General features: G+C 41.4%; 1 protein-coding gene across 9 annotated transcripts in view; it reads right to left on the reverse strand.

The window, feature by feature from the left end:
- Positions 1-21,631, reverse strand: part of znf512b (zinc finger protein 512B) — a 29,647-nt gene that overhangs the window by 3,870 nt on the left and 4,146 nt on the right. For 6 of the 9 annotated variants that reach the window (XM_028582846.1, XM_028582843.1, XM_028582847.1 and 3 more), the window contains exons 4-17: positions 14,455-14,534; positions 14,167-14,295; positions 13,621-13,796; positions 13,232-13,509; positions 13,055-13,126; positions 12,096-12,230; positions 10,422-10,543; positions 9,398-9,490; positions 2,778-2,876; positions 1,991-2,254; positions 1,501-1,842; positions 956-1,057; positions 698-760; positions 84-182 (exon numbers count right to left, since the gene is read on the reverse strand). In XM_028582846.1, coding sequence (XP_028438647.1) covers positions 84-182; positions 698-760; positions 956-1,057; positions 1,501-1,842; positions 1,991-2,254; positions 2,778-2,876; positions 9,398-9,490; positions 10,422-10,543; positions 12,096-12,230; positions 13,055-13,126; positions 13,232-13,509; positions 13,621-13,796; positions 14,167-14,295; positions 14,455-14,534 — 2,054 coding nt within the window. Of the gene's footprint in view, positions 1-83; positions 183-697; positions 761-955; positions 1,058-1,500; positions 1,843-1,990; positions 2,255-2,777; positions 2,877-9,397; positions 9,491-10,421; positions 10,544-12,095; positions 12,231-13,054; positions 13,127-13,231; positions 13,510-13,620; positions 13,797-14,166; positions 14,296-14,454; positions 14,535-17,521; positions 17,627-21,631 lie in introns of those variants that run through there. The other 3 variants (XM_028582849.1, XM_028582848.1, XM_028582850.1) reach the window with 3 other exon arrangements.

Raw genomic sequence — 21,631 nt, forward strand, 5'->3', positions numbered from 1 at the left:
AAAATGGCAATGCTTCCTGTGAGAGTGTACTTGAAGTAATGCTTAATAATATAGATGTTTGTGAAGTTGTGAGAATGACCCACCTGTGAGTGTGTCTTGCTGATGTGGTACTTCACACCGCTCTCTGAGCTAAACTCCTTCTGACAGATGAGACAAGTGTACTTTCCCAGTTCTCCACCACCCTGCAACACACCAGATTACAGTCTGTAGGTATCAGTCAACACCAGAAGTTAGAAATAAATATATGCATTTGTGTGGATAGCATTTTTCTCATACCTTTTGGTTTGCATTGCCTTAATGTGTTGGTGTAAGAATAACAACACGTTTTTCAACATATTGCTTTTTTCAAATCAGGTTAGCAAAGTCTGTAACAACCCTTATGACTCTTTGAAACTTTCTTTGAAATGTCTTCTTTGCTGTTCAAATTTATGGTTGTGCTGTATTGCATTAAGCTGTCTTCTCTTTCAGTGATTTGTGATTTGTTTGCAGAGGCAAAGCACTTAGCAAAAAAAAAAAAAAAAATAGAAGTTATAATAACAGCATTAACAATCCTGACCTGGCCATGAACTCAAGTATAAATCTGTTACAATTCTGTGGAAATTCCATGTGTGTGTGTATGTATTCTTATTTCTAATACAGTATCTACAGAGACACATGTAATCAGGTTGGTGGCTTTGCTCCAGGTGAGTGTTTGTACCTGACTGCAGTTGGCAAGGTGGGCTTTTAGTCCTGATACACTGGAATAGACAGCTTCACAGTTCTAAGACAAAACAAAAATAAACACAGAGTGAACAAACTCACTCAATCCATATTCCTGTGAAATCAACAGCCTAATTATTATAAACCTAGTGCTCAATATTAAGACAAATCTCTCAATCAATGTTTTGTTTATTTCAAATATGGAAAGTCATTTTCTCTTTATATGGTTACACATTAAACCAGTCAATGATCTTACTTCATTGGTGCAGCAGATGAAGCCCTTCTCCTTGACTTGGTTCTTCCAGGTCTCTAATAGCTCTTGGCTGAAGTTAGGGAGGCCAGGACGGGTGTAGTTTAACTACACACAAAAGGACATTTATATCAGTATTTCTGGTAGTGTTACAATTTTAAAGTATGTGTTTAAAAAGAGAGACTGGTGGACATATTTATCTGCCGTCTAACCACTTTTTGTGCCTTTACATTAGAAATGTCGGCATTGATGCGTTTCATTTTTATAGAGTGCAGATCGGGCCGCATTTTTCTGTCCGAGCCCGGACAGAGCTGTAACCGAGCCCGGCCTGAGCCCGACAGGCATTAAGATATTTATGTCCGAGCCCGACACAGTTAAAATCTCATTATTTTTCTCATACTAATACACATATACGTTTGTAGGAAGGCATTCGGAAATGTCAACAGATGAGCGCATCCGTGCACACGGGGCAACAACCGCACGTTAACACAGGCGCGCAGCTACATAATAAGCTTTTTTAAATTTAAAATGTTCAATGCCTTATCGCTCACCCTCTTGCTATCAGGCACCAGGTCATCCTTGATGCGGCGCTTGGTGCCCCAGTCTTTGGCCAGCTCATCCTCTGCTATCTCCTGCAGATGGAACACTGCCACCTGAGCTGACCGGCGCCTCACTCTGCCACTGGGGGTCCTTTCAAAGTCATCCCCCTGGCTCACAGTTTGTGCTGCTTTTTCTTTGACTCGCTCCCTCTCCTTTTCCTTTTCCCTGTCCTTGTCCCTCGCTTCTATTTCCTTCTCCTTAGGCTGGCCGGATGGTGCTTTCTCCTGCCAATGCTTCTTCTCAGGCTGGCTTTGCTCTTTTATGCGTAATGATGGAGACTCCTCAGAGACCACCTGGGGGAGCAGAAGGGCACTTCTTTGAGTGGAAAATGTGGGTAAACTCTGGCTAATTAAAGTACAATCTAGTAGACAATGCTTTCAAACAGTGGGAAACAGAAAAAGGCCTGTATCCTATATGATATGTCTTCCAATCTCATCTTACCCTCTCTTTGCCGGTGTTGTTGTTGGTGTCAGTGATAATGTCCTTGTTGTTGTTGGTAGTGGTGGTGGTGGTGGCTGTCATGGTGGTGGTGATAGTTGAGGAGTGTTCGGTACGCACATGGTAGTCTCTGCCAGCTTTGGAGTGGTAGGTTTTTCCACAGTGCTGGCACAGAAACACAGGCTTCTCATCATCAGAGAACTCTCTTCCACAACGTTTCTGGTGGTACTGGTAGCCCATCAGGCTGGAAAAGTGGGCTGAACAGCCCTGTATATATGTGTGTTTGCACACATAATGTTTGTGTCATCATGTGAGGCCAGTGACAGAAATGAGACAAAATGAAAACACACATTAAGCAGGAAACTAGGTAAGTGGAACAACGTAGGTTTAACGGAACAATATTTTAGCAATTGGTCAATATTTTCTGGTTAGTTAAAAATACAGAGAAAACAGGGAGAAACTGCAAACTTTTCACAGTCACAGTAGATAGTCTATTTTTGCAGCTCTTTCTCTTCCTCTCTCTGCCTTTTGCACTCTAGTGTGAGTAATGGGAAGCAGAGTGTTGGTGTGGTTTTGGGCAACATGTCAAGAACAAGGCGTAAAGAAAAGAAGGAGGGAGAGAGGTAAGAGGAGGCAGACACAAAATGAAGAGCCTGAGGAAAAGGGAGATACAAAATCAAAACTTAAAAGTTAGACAAATGGAAATAAAGAACACAACAAAGCAAGAGTAGCAAAAAAATAAGAGATAGGGAAAGAGAAAGGAACACAAGAGGAAAGACGGAGTGCATACCTCACTAGGACACTTGATTCGTCCCATCTGTTTGAGCACTCTGCGCAGCCTTTCTCTCTCCTCGTGCTTGTCGCCCGTCTGGCCTTCGCTCCCCGAGGGCTGAGGGGGAAGAAACACAAAATCGCATAAGCATGTCCCACCACAATACCTCCTCCCCCCACTCCTGATTTTAAAAAAATGGTGATGAAAATGTGTTTTCCATCCCGCGTGTTCACACTGTGCCAGGATCATTAAATGGTTTCATGGTGAGGCTGTTACTCAAGGCATGTTTATGACAACTGTCAAAACTCGTGTTTTCACTCGAGTGTTGGCTGGTGACAAACCCCAGCCAAGACCAGAACAACAGATGGCAGGGCTGCCAGGGAGAAGAAAGCAGGGAAGTGCAGGGGACTGGAGAGAGTCTGGACTTAGTGAGGAGTCCCAGTGGAGCGAATTGCATGTGTTTTCTCATGTGTTAACGCGCAGAGAAAAAACGGAGATGACTGAGACACAACCTAATTTCCCGGAAAGGTAGGAAGGCGATGAGATACCGCCAGAGCACTTCACTACTTTGGGCAAATAAAGCTCAAGCCTGCAGGTATAAGAAGAGACACCAGCTCAGCCATTGATTTACACTGGCAAGAGAAGAAACCATGAAACTACATCAGCATGTATTCTTAATGCCTCCATCAGAGACAGAGAGAGAGTGAGAGAGAGAGAAAGAAAGAGAGAGAGAGAGAGAGAGCAACAGAGCAAGCAGGGGAGAAAAGAGGATGGAGAGAAGAGGCAGCAGTATCACAGCAGCAACATCAAGGTCAAACTCAGTAAGTGACCCCTGTCCTTCTGTCAGCCCTCTGTGTTTTCCCACACTGCACTGGGGCTGTGCCACATGACCGCACTGACAACACACTGGACCCAGGGTTTGTGCAAACGCCAAATCAAATCAAACTTCATAGCATCACTTAAGTACAAACTGCTTTACACAGACATGATTACAAAAAATCCATAAGAGGTTCAACAGAAATGGTAATACAAGCAGCAACAACGAACAGAGATAAAACTAATAACAATAGTAGTATTGATTTTAATTGTTTTGTAACTGCTCTTTCATGTTTCTCTCAGTTTTTTTTAAAATTATTATACTGCACTGTAAATTTTATTCTTGACTTTGAATGTTTTTAAATTGTTTTTAATTGTTTTCTGAATGCTCTTTCGTGTTTTATGTAAAGCACTTTGAATTGCCCTGTTGCTGAAATGTGCTACATAAATAAAGCTGCCTAGCCTTGCCTAGTAGAAAAAGGAGCAAAATGAATCAGTTAAATTGTTTGCATTTCCCAGTATATAAAACTCTTCTCTATCTACAGTATATTAAGATACTGTACCAAATGATTGGAACAACAAAATAGTATATTTCCAGAAACAACACCTCTGTGTATATAATATGTCCTCAGATGACCAGGCCTATCGGTACTGTATACTGTGGCCACAAAAGCCTCTATACCATTTGAATGACACTGTATTAACAATATGTATTTTATACTACTACTACTAGCCCTACTTGCTTATGAAAAGACCCCAAACAACAATGAATGACATAAACAATAATTAATAACATGATTGCTACTGGTAACTAGATAAACAGGCATCATAGTAGAAAAGCACACTACTTACTGCAAAACAAAGCAAAGATTTCTACCTAAATGCTAAGAGGGGTAATGGTATGACTTAAAGTGGCCATATTATGCTCATTTTCAGGTTTATAATTGTAATTTGAGAATGTATCAGAATAGGTTTACATGGTTTAATTTTCAAAAAACACCATATTTTTGTAGTACTGCACATTGCTGCAGATCCTCGTTTCCCCATGTGTCAGGTCTCTGTTTTAGCTACAGAGTGAGATCTCTTAACTTCTGTAAGATCTTTGTTGTCAGTCGCACATGCACAGTAGCTAGGTAAGGATTACATGAGCTAGCTATAGCTGTTTTCTCCAACTTCAGTTAGTACAAGGCAGGATTAGCCGGGAGACTTCTTCTAAACGAGGGCGCATTTCCAACTTTGCGTGGAATACCTGCAGAACAGGGACATGTAGGTAGTTCTATACAATTTATTTTGTAGATTAGGGTGAATGTGTGTGTGTTGTAGCAGTGTATTGCCGTTGAGAACGAGCTAGCGCTAGCATGCTAACGGTTAGCCCCCTAGGCCCCTCGTTTCGGCTAGTGACGTAGAAAGCCGTGCAGATTTTGAACAGCTCATCCGGAGACTGAAGGCAGGACACATTCAGAAACCCGTATCTCACTCAAAACAGCATGGATGTTTTTTTTTGTGTGTGGAAGCACCAGAAACACAAAATAACACCCCAAATCCCAGAAAAAAGTGATTTTTTTCATAATATGGGCACTTTAAGATTTTGTGATTCTGAGTAGTGTCCTATCTCCTTCTGGTCTTTATTTCTGAATTCACTGCTGTTTAAAGCGAAGTCAAACCTGCAAATGATGAAAGCCTTCTTTAATCAGCAGCTCTAATCTAGAGCACAATCACAGACGGCACAGCTTGTCACAAAGGTTTTAATTATCTAATCGGAAAAATGTTGCAGAAAAGTTTAGTAGTTTGATAACGAAGAGTAGTGAAACCTGTAAACATCTTTTACACCCACATAGTGCTTCCCTTTTGCTCTGCTGAACTGGAATGCCGCCAATAAGGTCAAAGCACAACAGGTCCAGACTGAAGACAAATGGCGGTATCAAACAGTTTAACTTGGCTGACACAGATGGCACAGTCATCTATCATCCCTATTAAACTACACACCCAAAGCCCCTCACATACACACATACTGTACATGCATGTGTGCATACAGTACAGCTGTTAAGTATGAGAGGGAAACCTGTATTGGTACCAGTGTTTCCGCTGGTAACTATCTGTTATTGCGGCCGCCACGGCGAAAAACACATTAGAAGTTATTAAATGCAACTAACTTCAGTTCGTTGAGTAATAGCGTGTGAGACGGAGCCTGCTGGACCTGGGCGAGAGATGTGACCCATGGCCACATTATCATAATTCATAAAAATGCAGCGCAGTGACGATATAGACATTTCATAGCCTACACAAGACGTGTGTAACGCCGCTGACCCACCAAAGCGCATTCGACCCGTGCTGGACCCATTCATAATGAGTCAGCCGTCACTCTCTAAGGGCGTTTTCACACATACCTCGTTTGGTCCGGACTTTCGGACTTTTTAGTTTGATCCGAACCAAAATTACAGGTGTGAAACCTCCCCCGGACCGCGGTCCGGATCAAAAGACCAAATTTTGGTCCGATAAAAAGAGGTGGTCTCGGCCCGGACCAAACTGAACCATGGTGGGGTTCGTTTATAGTGTGAAAGCATTTTTTGGATGGTTCAGACTTTTGGACCAAATACAAGAAGCTCTGGCAGGCTCTCCTTGTGTTACAAGACCGGGGAAGCTCCTTTAAGGTGCTTAGTGAGAGAGAGTGGCGGTGAATGCGTTCAGAGAAGACAGCTGTCGGCTATCAGAGCAGAGAATACATCAGCAGTTTATTTGTTGTGGTAACAAAGTGGTAAATGTACAGCGTAGGTTTCAGTTTGTCTCTGAATAAATGCTCCAGAAAGAAAGTTCCAGTGTCTTGCTTCTCAACATCACAACAAAACAAAATGGGCCGCGGCAGTAGGGGGAGAGCAGCAGTCAGTAGGGGGAGAGCAGCAGTCAGTAGGGGGGAGAGCAGCAGTCAGTAGGGGAGAGCAGCAGTCAGTAGGGGGGAGCAGCAGTCAGTAGGGGGGAGAGCAGCAGTCAGTAGGGGGGTGAGCAGCAGTCAGTAGGGGGTGAGCAGCAGTCAGTAGGGGGAGAGCAGCAGTCAGTAGGGGGAGAGCAGCAGTCAGTTGGAAAAACTCCGACACAGAGAGAGGATATGAGAGGACGAGGAAGCCCTTCAACAAACCAATCAGTTAGAAGTATCTGGAGACGTAGCTCACGTATGTGATGACGGCAGGACGTAGGTTTGTCACGTATAGATCTTTAGTGCGCTTGCAAAACTGCAGTGTGAAACCACAACTTACCGGATCAAATGTATACAATGTAACAAAAACATGAACCTTGGTCCGGACCTTGGTTCGGACTTTCATGTGTGAAAATGCCCTAAGTAACATACGCTTCAGTCCATTGCACTCCCCCTCTCTCCCTCTGTCTTCCTATGTCTTTCGGTCTGTTTTTTTTTTTTTTTAATAGGAAAGCTGAAGAAATGAAAGGGGAGAGAGAGGGGGTAATGAAATGCAGGAAAGGTCCACAGGTCGGAGTCAAACCTCTATATATACCAACTGAGCTATCCGGGCGTCCTCTTTCTCTTTTAATCAGTCTGTTGTTGTTGAAAACAAGTGAAGGAGCTTTCTCAGAGATATACAGTATATATTTTCTTAATATATCCTAGGCTATTTATTTAGATAACTTTCATTTACATGTGTTGCAGCTGTATATTTTCAAACTGGTAAAGGAAACCCTATCTAGCATTTTATTTTAATTATAATCTGTTTTAATAAAAGAGCTTGTGAAAAGTGGCTTCGACTTAAAACTGAACATTTAGCCCACTTTGTAAAAAAATACAGAGCTATATATTGTGTATCGCCATTCAGCATTAACGGCAACACGAGGAAAAATTTGGGTGCACCTAAATGTTGTGCTGGTGCACCTAAATAAAAAAAAAAAAAAAATAAATAAATAAAAAAAAAAAAATATATATATATATATATATATATATATATATATATATATATATATATATATATACACACACACACACACACACACACACAATTGTGCTCACACAAAAACACAAACACACATGCTACAGGGTTTGGTGCATGTACATTCATTAATCTTTCATGATACTTTTTGAAACAGGTTGTTGAATTATTCAGCAGACATCATAGCAGTACCATTTCTCTAATGCAGGAGTGTCATGATAATATCTTAATGAAGCTCTCTGCTGTCAGAGTTAAGACAGCTGCAGAAGGAAATGTGAGCACTTCAAGGACAAGAATACCAATCACCATCACCAGTTCAGATGTGTGATCGTTTACAAACCCGGAGATCAGATTTTTAGATAGGGGCATAGCAGCTGACAATATATAATATTAATATAATGTAGTGTAGGAGGCATACCTATGTACATGCAGGACACCTCTAACCAAACACAGTGAAAGCTGACACTAGCAGTAGCGTATGGTGGATTTCCATACATTGAGTCACAAGTGTAAGTATAACTGCCTCCTGAATGGGTGTAGTGCTTTGGTGTGGTGTCTGATAACTAACTACCCTGTTCAGTGGGTCAATGTGACAGTGGTGAAACATTAGCTATCTGATTCCCCAAAGTATCCTCATTTGGACTACTGAGTGATGGATTAGAGGGCAAAGTTAAGTAAAAAAGTCTAAAGCGGGCATCACCAAGTTCTGGATCGAGTGGTGGTTCGATCAAGACCTGTGACCAATTTGTTAAAAAATTAATGAGAATAAATACGGGGCGTTGTTTTTTCCGATAGCCGCAGCTATAGACTGCGAGCACAGCTAATCCAGTTAATACGACAATCGCTTCACTAAATTGAGCCAATCAAATCGATTGTTTACTGTGCATAGACAGTTCACTAGAGAGAACAACAGCTAAGAGAGATGTGAGAGAAATAACAGCATAGAGAGGAACTGACTGTGCTACTTTCTGTTTCTGTGTTGTGTTTTCCCTGGTCTTACCAAAGTAGCACTACACACCTTGACCATGTTTGGATCGACTTACAGCTGTGAGTCAGCTTTCTCCACTGTGAACAATATCAAAAGCAAGTATCACTCCAGGCTCACGAATAAGCACCTACACATGAGAATGACACTAACTCCATTCAAGCCAAGATTCCAACTATTGGCAAGGTAGTCACAGGCCAATTTCTCTCCCCAGGAAATTAGACAAATATGTAAAACAATAAAGAGAAAATGGGCTGCTCAAATCTCTGTTTGCACATTGTCTAAAAGAGGTACTTTTTATTTATTTTATTCAGAAGATTTTGTATTGCTTTCTTTTACTTTAAATGTAGGCCCTAAGTTCATTGTGCTACAACAGGACACATTTTATTAATGGTAAAGATAGCCATTTGTTTTCTATAAAAGTTCAACGTGTCTGTATGTTAAAACTATCTGAATTTGAAAAGTGATAATACATGTGGATATGATATGGAACATGTATATTGTTGACTTTATTTGATAGACCAGAGATCTTCAACAGGGGGTCCTCAGAGTTACTCCAGGGGGGCCGCCAAATTATTGTTTGCTAATTCTTTTTTTTAATCTAAAATTAAAATGTCTGAGAACACACATTAATACACACATAAACACGTGTATGTTTAACATAAAAAAAAGTATGTATACACAATGTATAAACTATCTCTCTTTCAGTTAAGGGGTGCTTGGTCTAAAAAACGTTGAAGACCCCTGTGATATACATTGGGGCAGTCTATAGGATGCACTTTAGACAATATGAGGTTCAGACCTTAGCTGGGAGAACATTTTACTAACTGGACTGGTGTTAAGCAAGTATCAGGAATTACAAGATCACATTTGTGCATGTGTGTGCCTCTGTGGATGTACAGTACCTTGGTGCTGTGTTCAGCCATGGTGTGGTAGTTGAGGCCGGCCTTGGACCTGAACTGTTTGTGGCACTGCTGGCACTTCAGGGCATCCTGGAGCTGCAGGGGTTAAAGGCCAAACAGAGGATAAAATAACATTTCTATGAAAGGAAACAAGTAACCTGCTATTGCTGGCTATGCTCTTTATTGGATCTATCAATATAGCAACATTTCATCTGTAACTTAATAGAGATTGTTATTAGTGTGCTTTTCTTTGTCAAAACAGAGGACAAAGGGCACATCTAGAAACTTTAGGAACCAGAAAAGCCAATTTAACACAAAGTGTTCTTTTCGTAGATTACTCCCCTCGCCTCAGTATTGATTTGGAGACAGATGTGTTTGGATGGTGAGTGACCCAGTGGTAATGTGGTGATTCTGTCATTACTTTACGGCAAACTGTCACTTTAATAGAGTCACACGGGCCACTGGGCCAAGGAGCCATTAAAATGGCTGTAGAAATATGTCTCTCTGAGGGCCTCGAGGCTACTGCACGTTCCCAGCTGATTTGCCCTCAGGAAATCAATATAATGTACTTTGATGAACCTCTTCTGTGCTTCACCCCTACCTCGTTTATACTGCTCGTATATAACTATTGACCACAAATGTGGGCAATGCAAACAAACCAAAGGAGTGCACAGTGTCCTTTCCCTTTATCCATTTCAACTGATATTAGCTTTCATATCAAAGCAGATGAGTAAAGGATATTACATGAGAAAACTGGTGGAGATTACTGTACTGAGATACTGCCTGGTGTAACTTCCACAGCCTTCCAATCAATAGCATCATTGTAAAGGCTCCCTAGACTCTGCACACTGGAGTCCATAGGGAGAGGTATCTAATAACTTTGCAGTTAAAGTTATAATTCAATATAGAAATAACAGCCCTGGGTTGAGAGAGCTTTATTCCATACTCAGGAAGAAAAAAAATGTTTAAAAACAATTGACAATATGACATATCACCCACCCCGCTCCCAGTCTGAGCGCCTACTGACCTTCTGGCAAATCTCCATGTGTTTCTTGAGGCCGTGGATTGTTTTCCTGGTGACGATAGAACAGGTGGGACACACTACTTCACCTCGCTCGTGGATTGCTCGCTGCCACTGGGTGTCGGCACCTTAGAAACATGGAAACAATATTAGTATGTCAGATTGTCGATCAAATATTTCTGGTACGGTAACACATTCACACCTTCACATACAGATTTTTCTGTGTATATTTCTTTTTAAGACAAGAAATAAATAGTAAAAAAAATCTTTTACTATTTATTTCTTGTCTTTTAGATTTATAATACTGGGTGAACTGCTGCTAAAAATGTCGTTCATTTTGTACAATGACAATAAAACTTCTGATTCTCATTATAATTCTTATGTATATTTTCATTTGTGTACTTAGTATTCATGTTTCCTTGCCTTACAGTTTAACTCTACGTTTGTGTAAACAAGTGATAATGTGTAGTGATGTAAAATAATCCCTGACCAATCCCAAACCAATATACAGTTGTCTGATTATCAGAGCTGTATAGTAACGAAGTAGAACTACTTCACTACTCTACTTAAGTACTAAAAGGCTGTATCTGTACTCTACTGAAGTATTATTTTTTTCTCCTACTTCCACTTTTACTTGAGTACATATTTTCGATGAGTTTAATACTTTTACGCCGATACATTTTTTATGTGCTGCATCGTTACTCATTACTGTTGTGAATTCTTCACGCTACGGAGACTGTGTAGGTTACAGTATGTGTAGTTACCTCTACGTTAGTTACGTACGCTAATTACGTAATTTACAATAAGAAATCCCTGAGATCGCATCATGTTTCTTTTCATTACGGTTGCCCGTTCAGAAGTCAGAGACAATGTAAGTTTGTAATCTTTCTATTTAGCTATTGTTGCTGCAGAGTAAACTATTCCTGAGTTGTTTCAGTCTGCAGTGAGTACTGAATGTTTACCTTTTGACCCTGTGATGTGAAGCTGCTAGTTTATCTGTATGTTGCTAGCTTGCTAACATTCCTGTTCATCACACGTTACTAGCTAGTGTGTGATACGTTTTTGGGGCTTTAATCGTTACTGTGCTGGAGAGGATGTTCATTTTACTTGCAGTGTGATAATTGTAAATTTTATTTCAGTATTTGTTAATATTTGTTATTTTTAATATAATATATTTAATATTAGTTAATTCCTTTGGCTACGGCCTTGGCTAAACATTTGAAATAATATAATCAATATGACATTCAAACTTTTGAATACTTTAGTACTTCCACTTTACTGTTGTGCTTAAAGAGCACTTCAACTTCTACTCAAGTCACTTTTTTGATAGAGCACTTGTACTTTTACTCAAGTATGGGTCTCGAGTACTTTATACATGTCTGATTATAGTCCATGGATGTATTAAGAGAACGTTAGTCTAGCTAGTCATGTTATGATGGGAAGTGGAAGTTAACTATGCTCTTCTTCTCCGTTTTTTGGTGAATTTCTGTTGTAGAAACAGCGCCGACTATAGGCCTGGAATATAAAGTAGCGTGTTGATTCATTTACAAATGGTTTCCTTTGGACGCAACTATTCTTGAAACGAATCCAGGGAAGACGGGTGGAAAAAAAGATGGTTTTGGTACGTGAGGACATGGCCCTAGAAGCAAACAAAATTAAAAAATTGATCTAAGTGTTCACCAGAGCTGCTTGTAGCTGGATCTTTCTTGGAGGACTGACTTGAAGTCGGTCTTCTCTGGGGCTCCTCACTGAACCCAGTGCCCTCTGATCTCTTCGCACGGCCCGCCTTCAGCTTCTCCTCCACCTTAGTCATACCTACAACACACAAACATAGACACACACACAGTCGTGGTAGTAATTAATACTCCCATTGAACATATTCAAAGTAAAGTGAGAGATACAAGCAGAAAGGGACAGGTGGAGGACAATGCTGAAGAAAAATGCTAATAAAAGGAAAGTTGATACTGGATATAAAAAATAAAAAGAGGTAGAAACTGAGAAACGGTTGTTTTGAGTTTTACTGAATCACTGACAGGCACACTGAAAGAGAGCAAGCGAGAGCAGTGAGTCCTGCAAACTGTGGATGGATAGTTTGATAAGTGGTGATGAGTAGTTTACAGCCTAGTGTATGCTGTATGAGTCATGAGACATTTTCAGCATATCAATGAGACAGAAAAAGAGAGAGATTCTAGAAAAGCTGTGTGTATGTGATGTGTGCTTGGTGTGTGAGTCACTGATTCATTTAGTCGGATATGAAACACCTCTACAGCTGCCACGTTAGCACTGTTAAAAGACCAGCACCATTGATCAGCAGCAGTAGGGAGCATTCATAATCACTCACAGAGCCAATCACACAATGTTGTTAAGTTCTTTCTCAAGCAGTGGTACATGTCCTCCCATGGTGTCCATTATTCAGTGAATCTTCAACATGTGTCCTGCTGTACTGTCAGTGATCAAGAATAATTCACCCAGTTCCTAGTAACAATCTTTTCTTCGCAACTTAATTTATTCACTTATTAATATCACACCCACAGGAGATAACTGATCAAGGCTGTTTGACTGTTATGGGCAAGTGTTCATTAGACAACATAATTTATTGTCAACAACAGGGTGAAGTCAGAGCATTTTTTGGTATTTACCCTTCAATCCAAATGTTCCAGATATTGAAGGCTGCTCTCCAGTGAATTTCTTAGGTGTTTTCTGCTTACGTCCTGGCTCAAGAGAAAAACACAGAGCAGGAAACGGTCAAACACATACACTTACAAGCATTTAATTAGAACTTGTGGTCCATTAAAAAGGATATGCTGTAATCTTACTGTGCCTCATTCGCTCTGGGTCTTCGTCAGGGAAAGAAGGGGGAAGGCTGTCCCATTCACTTTCACTGCCCTCCGCATCAGACGACGTACTGTGAGACTCCTGGGACTGAGGCTGGACTGGCTGGGACTGGTGAATCTGCTGTGAAGGCTGAGTGTGGCTGTGCTGTTTCCTCTCACTCTTCCCGTCGGCCAGCTCCCCGTTCTGAGAGGGCATGGACACCTCCTGGGTCTTTTTCACTTTGAAGAACATCGTAGAGGGGGGACTGTTCTCTATGGGCCTGAATTCACAGACCAAGGGAGGAAAGTTTTGGGCAGTCAGCATTATGATGTTACTAACCACATTATGTGGGTCAGTGTGGGTGGGAATTTGAGATCTAAATCCTAGTCACCTTTTCTTGGTGTTGGACTTGACAGTGGTCTTTTGAAGCTTAGGCTGCTCGTCCTTGGGCTCCATATTAACCCTGTCTGGGTGGTTCCACAACTTGTGCTTTTGCAGGCGCACCTTTGTGGCAAACACTGCCTCACAATAGGGACAGCCATGACTCAGCTTCTCAGCTACGGTGGCCTGGTACAGACACAAACACAGACATGATGAGAGGGGATTTAGAGTGGGCTCCCTCTCTACGCAAAATAAAATGACAGTGGGTAGCTGTTACTGGAGGCATATTACTTCAGTTGAATAATCACAGGTTCTTGAAACAGCCATATACGGTAATTAATCACTAAATATTTGAGGTGTGAGCACTATAAATTATCTGGAAGTTTTAACTCTGATTTGAACTGACTTAACAGGTAATTTATCACAGACTGTGATGGTCCTTCCTTTGTTGCTTTTAAAATATCTTTACTGTGATCCACTGTTAAAGACTACTCATACTCACAGCATAAAGTAGAAATAGCCGCATAACAGGAAAGAACAGAGGTTAGTGACTCACCCCCTGGCAGCGTTGATAGTGGTACTTGACGCCATAGATGCTGGGAAACTCTAACCAGCAGCCTGAACATGGACACTTAACCCTGGAGCGGCGCTTAAACTCTTCCTTCCATTGTACTATCATATGGGCCTGCTCAGGGGTGAGGAAGAGAGAATTCAATACATGCAAGGATTATTGCTATACTGTATTGTTGTATATATCGTGCATATTCATGGGGAGCTGACTACTCTGTGCAGGAAAAATAAAGCCCACTTCAAACACCTACTCAGTTCAAAGAGAGATACTCACAGGGATGCTTCTCAGTTCTTGCACTTCTGCTTTAGGGCGACCTTTCCTCTTCACCTCTGCTGGCTCATCACACACCGGACCTGTCAAAATGGGCAAGAAAAACATTTCTAAATTACTGCAAGTAGTACTGCAAGTGGTTCATATTCATGGCAAAGAAATATAAATTATTATATCTGTATATAAGCACTTCTAGATATGTTCTTGACATGTCTTGGAGCTACACAAATACCCAACTTCAGTAAAAAAAAACTTTTTCAAACCTCCAAAATCCCTGAATCCGCTCATATATTTAAACTAAATACGGACATGAATGAAAACCAATATGTACAGCTATGGTGATGGGTTTGAAAACTGATAAGTGTTAAGATGTAGGATTTGATTGTCAGATAAACAGAGGAAGAATGTGCATGTGGGAATATGTGTGTGTGTGTGTGTGGCAGAGAGAGGAAGAGAGGGCAGTGTGGGTAGAGGCCTTCTGTTGAGCCAAATAGATCAGCTATAAATCGCTAGCGCCTGTGTGAACCTCTGACACAGCACACTCAGCTCTCTCTCTGCTCCCCATTACTCCCTCCCTACATCTCTCATACTGCCGCTTCCCTCTTTTCTCACCTCATGTCTAGCTTTCTCACTTTCCCTTCCTTTACCTCCACACACCCTTCCCGATCTTTCTCCATGTAAATTTGGAGGACAGGCGGTGCACTGGCTCATTACTGCTCTCTTCTCTGCTACAATTAGACCTCTGCACTCTATTTTCTCTAAACAGCGCTACTTAAGAGAGGGAGGGAAAATGGAGTGAGCGGAGGATGAGTGTATGTATGTGAAAGGAGAGGAGGGAGGGAAGGGGCGTGACAAAGGGAGAGAGGAGAGAATTGCAGAGGCAGATGACTTCTTCTTCTGACCAAGCAGAATACTGAATGACAGTGCTGCAGGTAGGAGCTGAGGCTAGACTCAGCTCTTCAGAATGATATATCATTACATGTGCTCTCAACTCCCCTGCATTGATCTGGCAAGACCGGATAGCGGCAGCAGAAACAAGGCAAGCAGGAGACAGAGCTGCTGCTCGAGCTTATTCAGTCATATCAGATCCAGAAAATGCCAAAGGGAAACTACTTGAAGCATAGATGATAGTCCTTAGCTGTGAAGTGGAATGCAGCAGTGGTCTTGCATAGACTCTCTTTGGAATCCGTTTCACTTCCCCGTGCTGGGAAACATGATTTTCTTCTACTGCAAACTCATTGACAGCGACAGGATGCACATTTGCCTAGTGCGTCTCATTTGTGGCGGATCCCAAACTAGATCAGTGCACTCTGTGTGCCTACCAGGGTTATGAAAATTGTTGAGTATTTTTTATCAAATAAATGAATTGACTTCCCGCTATTGTTGCTCATACAAAAACAGACTTCAACAACCCAAAAAAAACCATCTCTCTATGTCAGTGATGTTAATGTGTATAAAAACAAAATACGGGCCTAACCTGTCATGACGTTTTATTACATAGTATCAACTTTCCCTTTTTCCCTCATTTGTCTTCTTTTTGTTTCTCACCCAAGCACAGACACAAACACAGGCTGACGGATTATATGTAATCTTTTACTTCAGACTCACAATAATAAGGTAGAAAGAAAATAAGGCAAGGCTGTATGAGATTGAAGTAGCAAAGCATTGCTGGCTGTATTTGGGAATAGTTCATGACACAAGGTGCAAACACACCCATAAACATGCACACTGATACACATAAACAAGTACACAAAACCATTACCAGTGTGTGTAAGTGTGATGTGTGTGCATAGATTTGAGTGTATTAATATTCTCCAGGCGACAAAGCTTTTCTCTATTAGCTGTCTGGGTAGCAGCTGGGGAGGTGATGCAGTCGGCAGTGCAGCTCTTGTGCTGAGGAGGAAATTGAGCATGCATTCTAATTCCTGTCTTAGAAAATAAAGGTCTTGTAAAAGAAAGGCATAATTAATGAATTCTGCTCTTGGGAAAGATATGTTCTGGTTGCTATGGGAATAAGATCCACTTGTCTTAGTTACCACTATCAGAGGCCTCTTTCCAGCAAGTAGAACAATTAGGCCCACATACAGAAGGCTACAATGCAAATAAGCATGTATACACACAAGCCAAGGAAGCGCTGGTGCGAGTGCAAACTTAACTGTAAAAATAAAAAATACAACAGCAGACTTATCTTTCCTGGGGTGAAATATGCAAAACACAATACAATGTGTTTAGTATCTCTTACTTTGCTTTGCTTGCTTGAGTATGGGTAGCACACTCTGTGGCGCTCAGCAATCACAACCATTGTCTTGGTATGAAACAAAGCAGGCCCATTGTGTCATATCTAAACCCTGGTTCTCAGGCACAGGCCACGGGGATAAAACAGCTGTTCAACTAATGTCAGAGTATGACTCGCTCCCAGCTGTCTGCAACTGTTGCTCCACACTGGTTAACCCTGACAGCAGAGCAGAGAAGAAAAGAGAAGAGAGCTGCTGCCTAATGATCTCAAATAACCTCTGAGTTCTCCTAGCTACGCCTGCAACTGCTCCCCCTGAGTGCAAGGGTGCACACATTACCCACAAACACATACACACACACAGGCGCGCACACAGAACAGTCATTTGTTTTCCTCGACAAACACTCACACAGGAGCCTTTGTCTGTGTCTGCACAGTAGGGTTTAGACATACTGTACATTGGTTTGGAGAAAAACGACACACATACACACACACACACAAACAAACAAACAATACTCACCACTGACGCAACTCCATGGAAAGAAGACACAGTATTACTACTTCCTCAATCTCAACAGACAATAGATAGAGAAATTGATACACCTGGACACAGTGCAAGGTAAACACACTGACAAAGTACAACCGTCTCCTTAATGTTTAAGCTATCCTGGTCCTACAGTCAATGCAACCACTGGACCTTTACTTCTTCACAACTTTCCCCTCTCTCACAAACTCTCAGTTAAGTGGCATGTCAGCACACACACACACACACACACACACACACACACACACACACACACACACACACACACACAAGCCTTTCCATCATATACACACCTCTCTTTGAACACGTCCCCATAATTCCCTCCCAGTCAGGCTTGATTCCAGACAGTGAGTAAGAAGAAGTAGAGAGGTGTAGCAGCACCAGAACAGTCTTGCGACCCAGACACGGACTAACTGAAAGAAAACCAGACTCTCAGTGCGTCTGGCTCTCACTCTCTCTCTCTCTCTCTCTCTCTCTTTCTCTCTCTCTCTCTCTCTCTCCCTTGCTGTCTTGAGTGTATCTGCTAACCCCTTACACAGATACACTTGTTGACAACATGGTTAGACTAATTTAATATATTTTTTGTATTTTTTTCTGAAAACACTGCAGTTACTTTTTTGCCATTCCAATTACTCTTATAGTAAAACTAAATCACTCTGCAAGTGTTACAGGGTGGCCCAAGTAAACATAGCTTAGTTTTTGAGGGGTTCATATGCAAAGGCTGAAGACAATTGGCTGGGATCTGATTGTGAAGAACAAAATGTGAGCTAATTCCATTACTGTATATTACTCTGGTTCTGTAAGTTAGATAATAACACAATGGGTTCAACTTCAGGGCCAGAAATAATGGACAACAAATGTCCTAGGTATGAACAGTCTTTCATAGATATATTTCCTCATTTAAAGTCCAATTGACATCACATAAACAAATCATGTCAATATATTTTTCAAATGTTCAGGAAGATCAATAGAGGAAACATGCAATAGATACCATGTGTACAGAATAGAACATTATAGCAAAATTACAATGTTAACAATCAGGGTGACAAAATTCTAGATAGATTGTAACATGAGTGAATCATAAAACCATCATGCATTGTGAATTCTTTGATTCTACTATAAATGGGAGTATCAAAGTTGTGAATTTTAAAATTCCACATGTGGTGGCTTTGATAGATATATTTGTTCAGGGCATCATTTATACATAGGTCAACTGATTTCAGGGTTTGTCCTACTCTATGACTTAATGATAAGCAGAGCATCTTCTTACTAAATAACCAGTAATTAGTGCCCAGTCAGAAGTGTGAATGTCCTAAGCAAAAACAATTTTCAGTGCCCTCAGCAGTTTGAACTCTTGTATAGTGGATCATTTTGTGTAGAATCCAGGAATCCCCACAAAGACGTGTGGTAGGCTATGTTTACTAACACCACTAAACCACACTTACAGTAAAGCAGCCAAATCAACAACAAAAAAAAGCTTGGGCTTGAGATCCTACATAATCTGGTGACTCACACTACCTTGACAGCCTCTTCAGACCTTTTTACAGCCTTCCACATCAGCTGCATGCTTCATATTATTGGAAACCTCATCCATCGCCTAATGCCCATTTGGCCCATGGCCAATAGTATATTTAGTGACATCCAAAACACAAAAGCCTCTGATTCTTGGGGGATGATGCAGACAGGTAAACTGACTGAACAAATAAAACATTTTTAAATGTAAGACTGACTGGACAGAAAATTAAAAAATATACAAGGATCATGGTGGAATTCGCTATTTATGCACTGAGGCAAGTTGTGGTATACAGTATGCAGTGCATAGACCAGCACCCATGAAAAAGGCAAGTGTTTATGCAACAGCATATATATACGAGCCAGACAGACAATGCCTGCTCCAGACTGTTTGCAGTGCCCTTCTTATGGAGAGTGACTCACCAACTCAATCTCTCTCCTCTCCCATTGCCCTGTACTCCTTCTCATCTGCCATCCTCAAGCCTGCCAAATAAAGGTGTGACAAAGATGACTAAAGACTCTCCTCAATACGAGATGTAGCATCAGGCTGAGAAAAGATCCAGAATTCAATTTCATCCCAAAACAAACATTCTCCAATCTATGGCTCTTTATCGATTTTATCTTGTGGTAGCCTATTCCACCAATTTCAAAGACTCAAAGCATCAGCAGGCGAGGGCTACAAAATATAAGAAATATAAAGGTGAGAAGAGTGAGATGGGGAGTGGGGCTGGTGGGTGGGAGTAGGGTGAAGAAGATTGCGGGGATAGAATGAAAGGTGGCATGGATAGTGAGGTTGGAGGCCTGGGGATTCACTGCTGCTGATGATACAGCATAATAAGTGGGACAAGAGAAAGATAAGGAGTTTGAGGGAGGATAAATTGGAAAGGAGTGACAGTTATGTGTAGAGAATATGGCAACAATCGAGCGAGAGAAAATGTGAGAAAGCAATAGGTGGAGAGGAAGAGCGAGAGATTGCTGATGAGAAAAATATGCAGGGTCAGCAGATGGCGTCTGCGGGCCGGAAACGAAGGTCCTACAGTCAGCGTAGTGGACTGTCATCTGAGAACACTCATGGCTGTGCAGTGTGCACACACACGCACAGTCATGTAAACACAAACAAAAACAGCACAAGCTAGCACATTTAACAGTCAAACAAAGCCACAACCATATAAACCAATGCAGATCTTCCTCTTACTGATAGAGACAGCTCCTCCCAACTCTGGAGCACCCACCTCCCCTTACACACAGCGTGCCGGGGTCCCGTGCCTGGGATCAGGTAGGGTACTGCACCCCTCTCAATCAAAGACGGAGGATGGTCACGCACACACACGCACGCACACACACACAAGCACACACGCCTAGACTCCACTCATTTATGCTTGGATTAATGTTTGCAGAAAGAAAGGAGCCTAATTTCAGGGCTTGCCTAAAGCATTTGGCAGAACAGCATTAGGACTGTCCAAATACTTTTACCGTAGGTTGTTTAACAGCTTAGAAGGCTGTTGGAGGAAAAAAATGACAAAACTAGGCCTCTAATACGATGTTAATGTGAGAAAATGTAAGAGCAAGAAAGAAAAGAGAGAGACAGATAGAGAGCAAGTCACCCTCAGGGACCACATCCTTTCCTGCAAGTTGTCTGGTGTGGCAAGGTGACAGCTCAACCGCACCACTCTAGGAAAGCACACAAACCCGATTTGCAGTCTTTCTTTCCGTGCATAAAAGCACAGAGGGATTTCAGGAAACCACTAGTACAAAAAAAAACTGTCCAGCGAGGACAGGGTTTCTTCATAATTACATCATGCAAAGTTTCCGACAAGGACATTTATCGATCAGCATGAGAACTAATAATACCACGAGGTGGAAAAGTCTTACCTTTTAATGAACATGGAATGAAAAATGATTCGTTATTAATGAAAAAAGATGACCAGTGGGAAGACGGCATATAATGTGGTACCTGGCTATCTGAAGAGCACACTGTGTACACTGACATAGAATGAGCACGGAAAAACATACACGGGGAGCTGTAGATATTGATGGCGTTATTTCACCAAACCAAGACTCACAGTCCCCCAGGCATAGACAAGCTAGCGTCAGGCTCATTATGATTAACATTGTAGCATTTCCTCTCATCACTAGCTCAATACAGGAAAGCTCAAACCAGGCACTGATGAGTAATAGGAAAAGGAGTCCAGTAGAGGATTTGAGTGGATGGCTTGTCGTTTGAAAAGGTAATGCATTTTGATATAGACATAGTGTTTTGCTGGAGGTAATACAGAAAGTCCAATCAAAGTCAATGAATAGCTTCTTTGCTTTAGTTTCAACTACATCTGAGTGAATCATAACATGCTGCAGTTATGGTGTGGTGGTTAGGGATTACAAATGCCACTGTAATCGTGTGCCCAGATGAAATGAAAATGTAAAATTCCTCATGCATTTCTCATGCTCTGCTTTGTGTCTAAATTAATTCCTACTGTTACACAAGGATGTGCACGTGTTTCAGTAGCCTTGTGGTTCCCCTTTAGGTTGCTGGATGCTCTTAGAGAATCTTCAAACCTCATAATCACATAAAACTCAGTCCACTGGCAATGTTACCAACTGAGCCCCTCTAAAGTCTAGGAAAACCCCTGATGTAATGTTCCGGATAGGAGCAACTTTCCAGCCAAACAAGACGATTCTTCAACTACAAGTGGAATGCAGATTTGTATCTTGTGCAATCAAATTGTGCTGGAAGCTGTCCTTAGCACAGACTTGTACTATCAAAAACACTGATATGATTACTATTTTGAGAAGCTCTATTTTAATGAAAGTCAAAGCAGATCAACTGTGGGAAAAGAAAATGAAACTGACAAATAGAAACGGTAGTCTTAAGTTACCACAAAAAGTCCCGAAAA

This window comes from Perca flavescens, chromosome 7 (assembly GCF_004354835.1).
Source record: "Perca flavescens isolate YP-PL-M2 chromosome 7, PFLA_1.0, whole genome shotgun sequence".
Classification (NCBI taxonomy): Eukaryota; Metazoa; Chordata; class Actinopteri; order Perciformes; family Percidae; genus Perca; species Perca flavescens.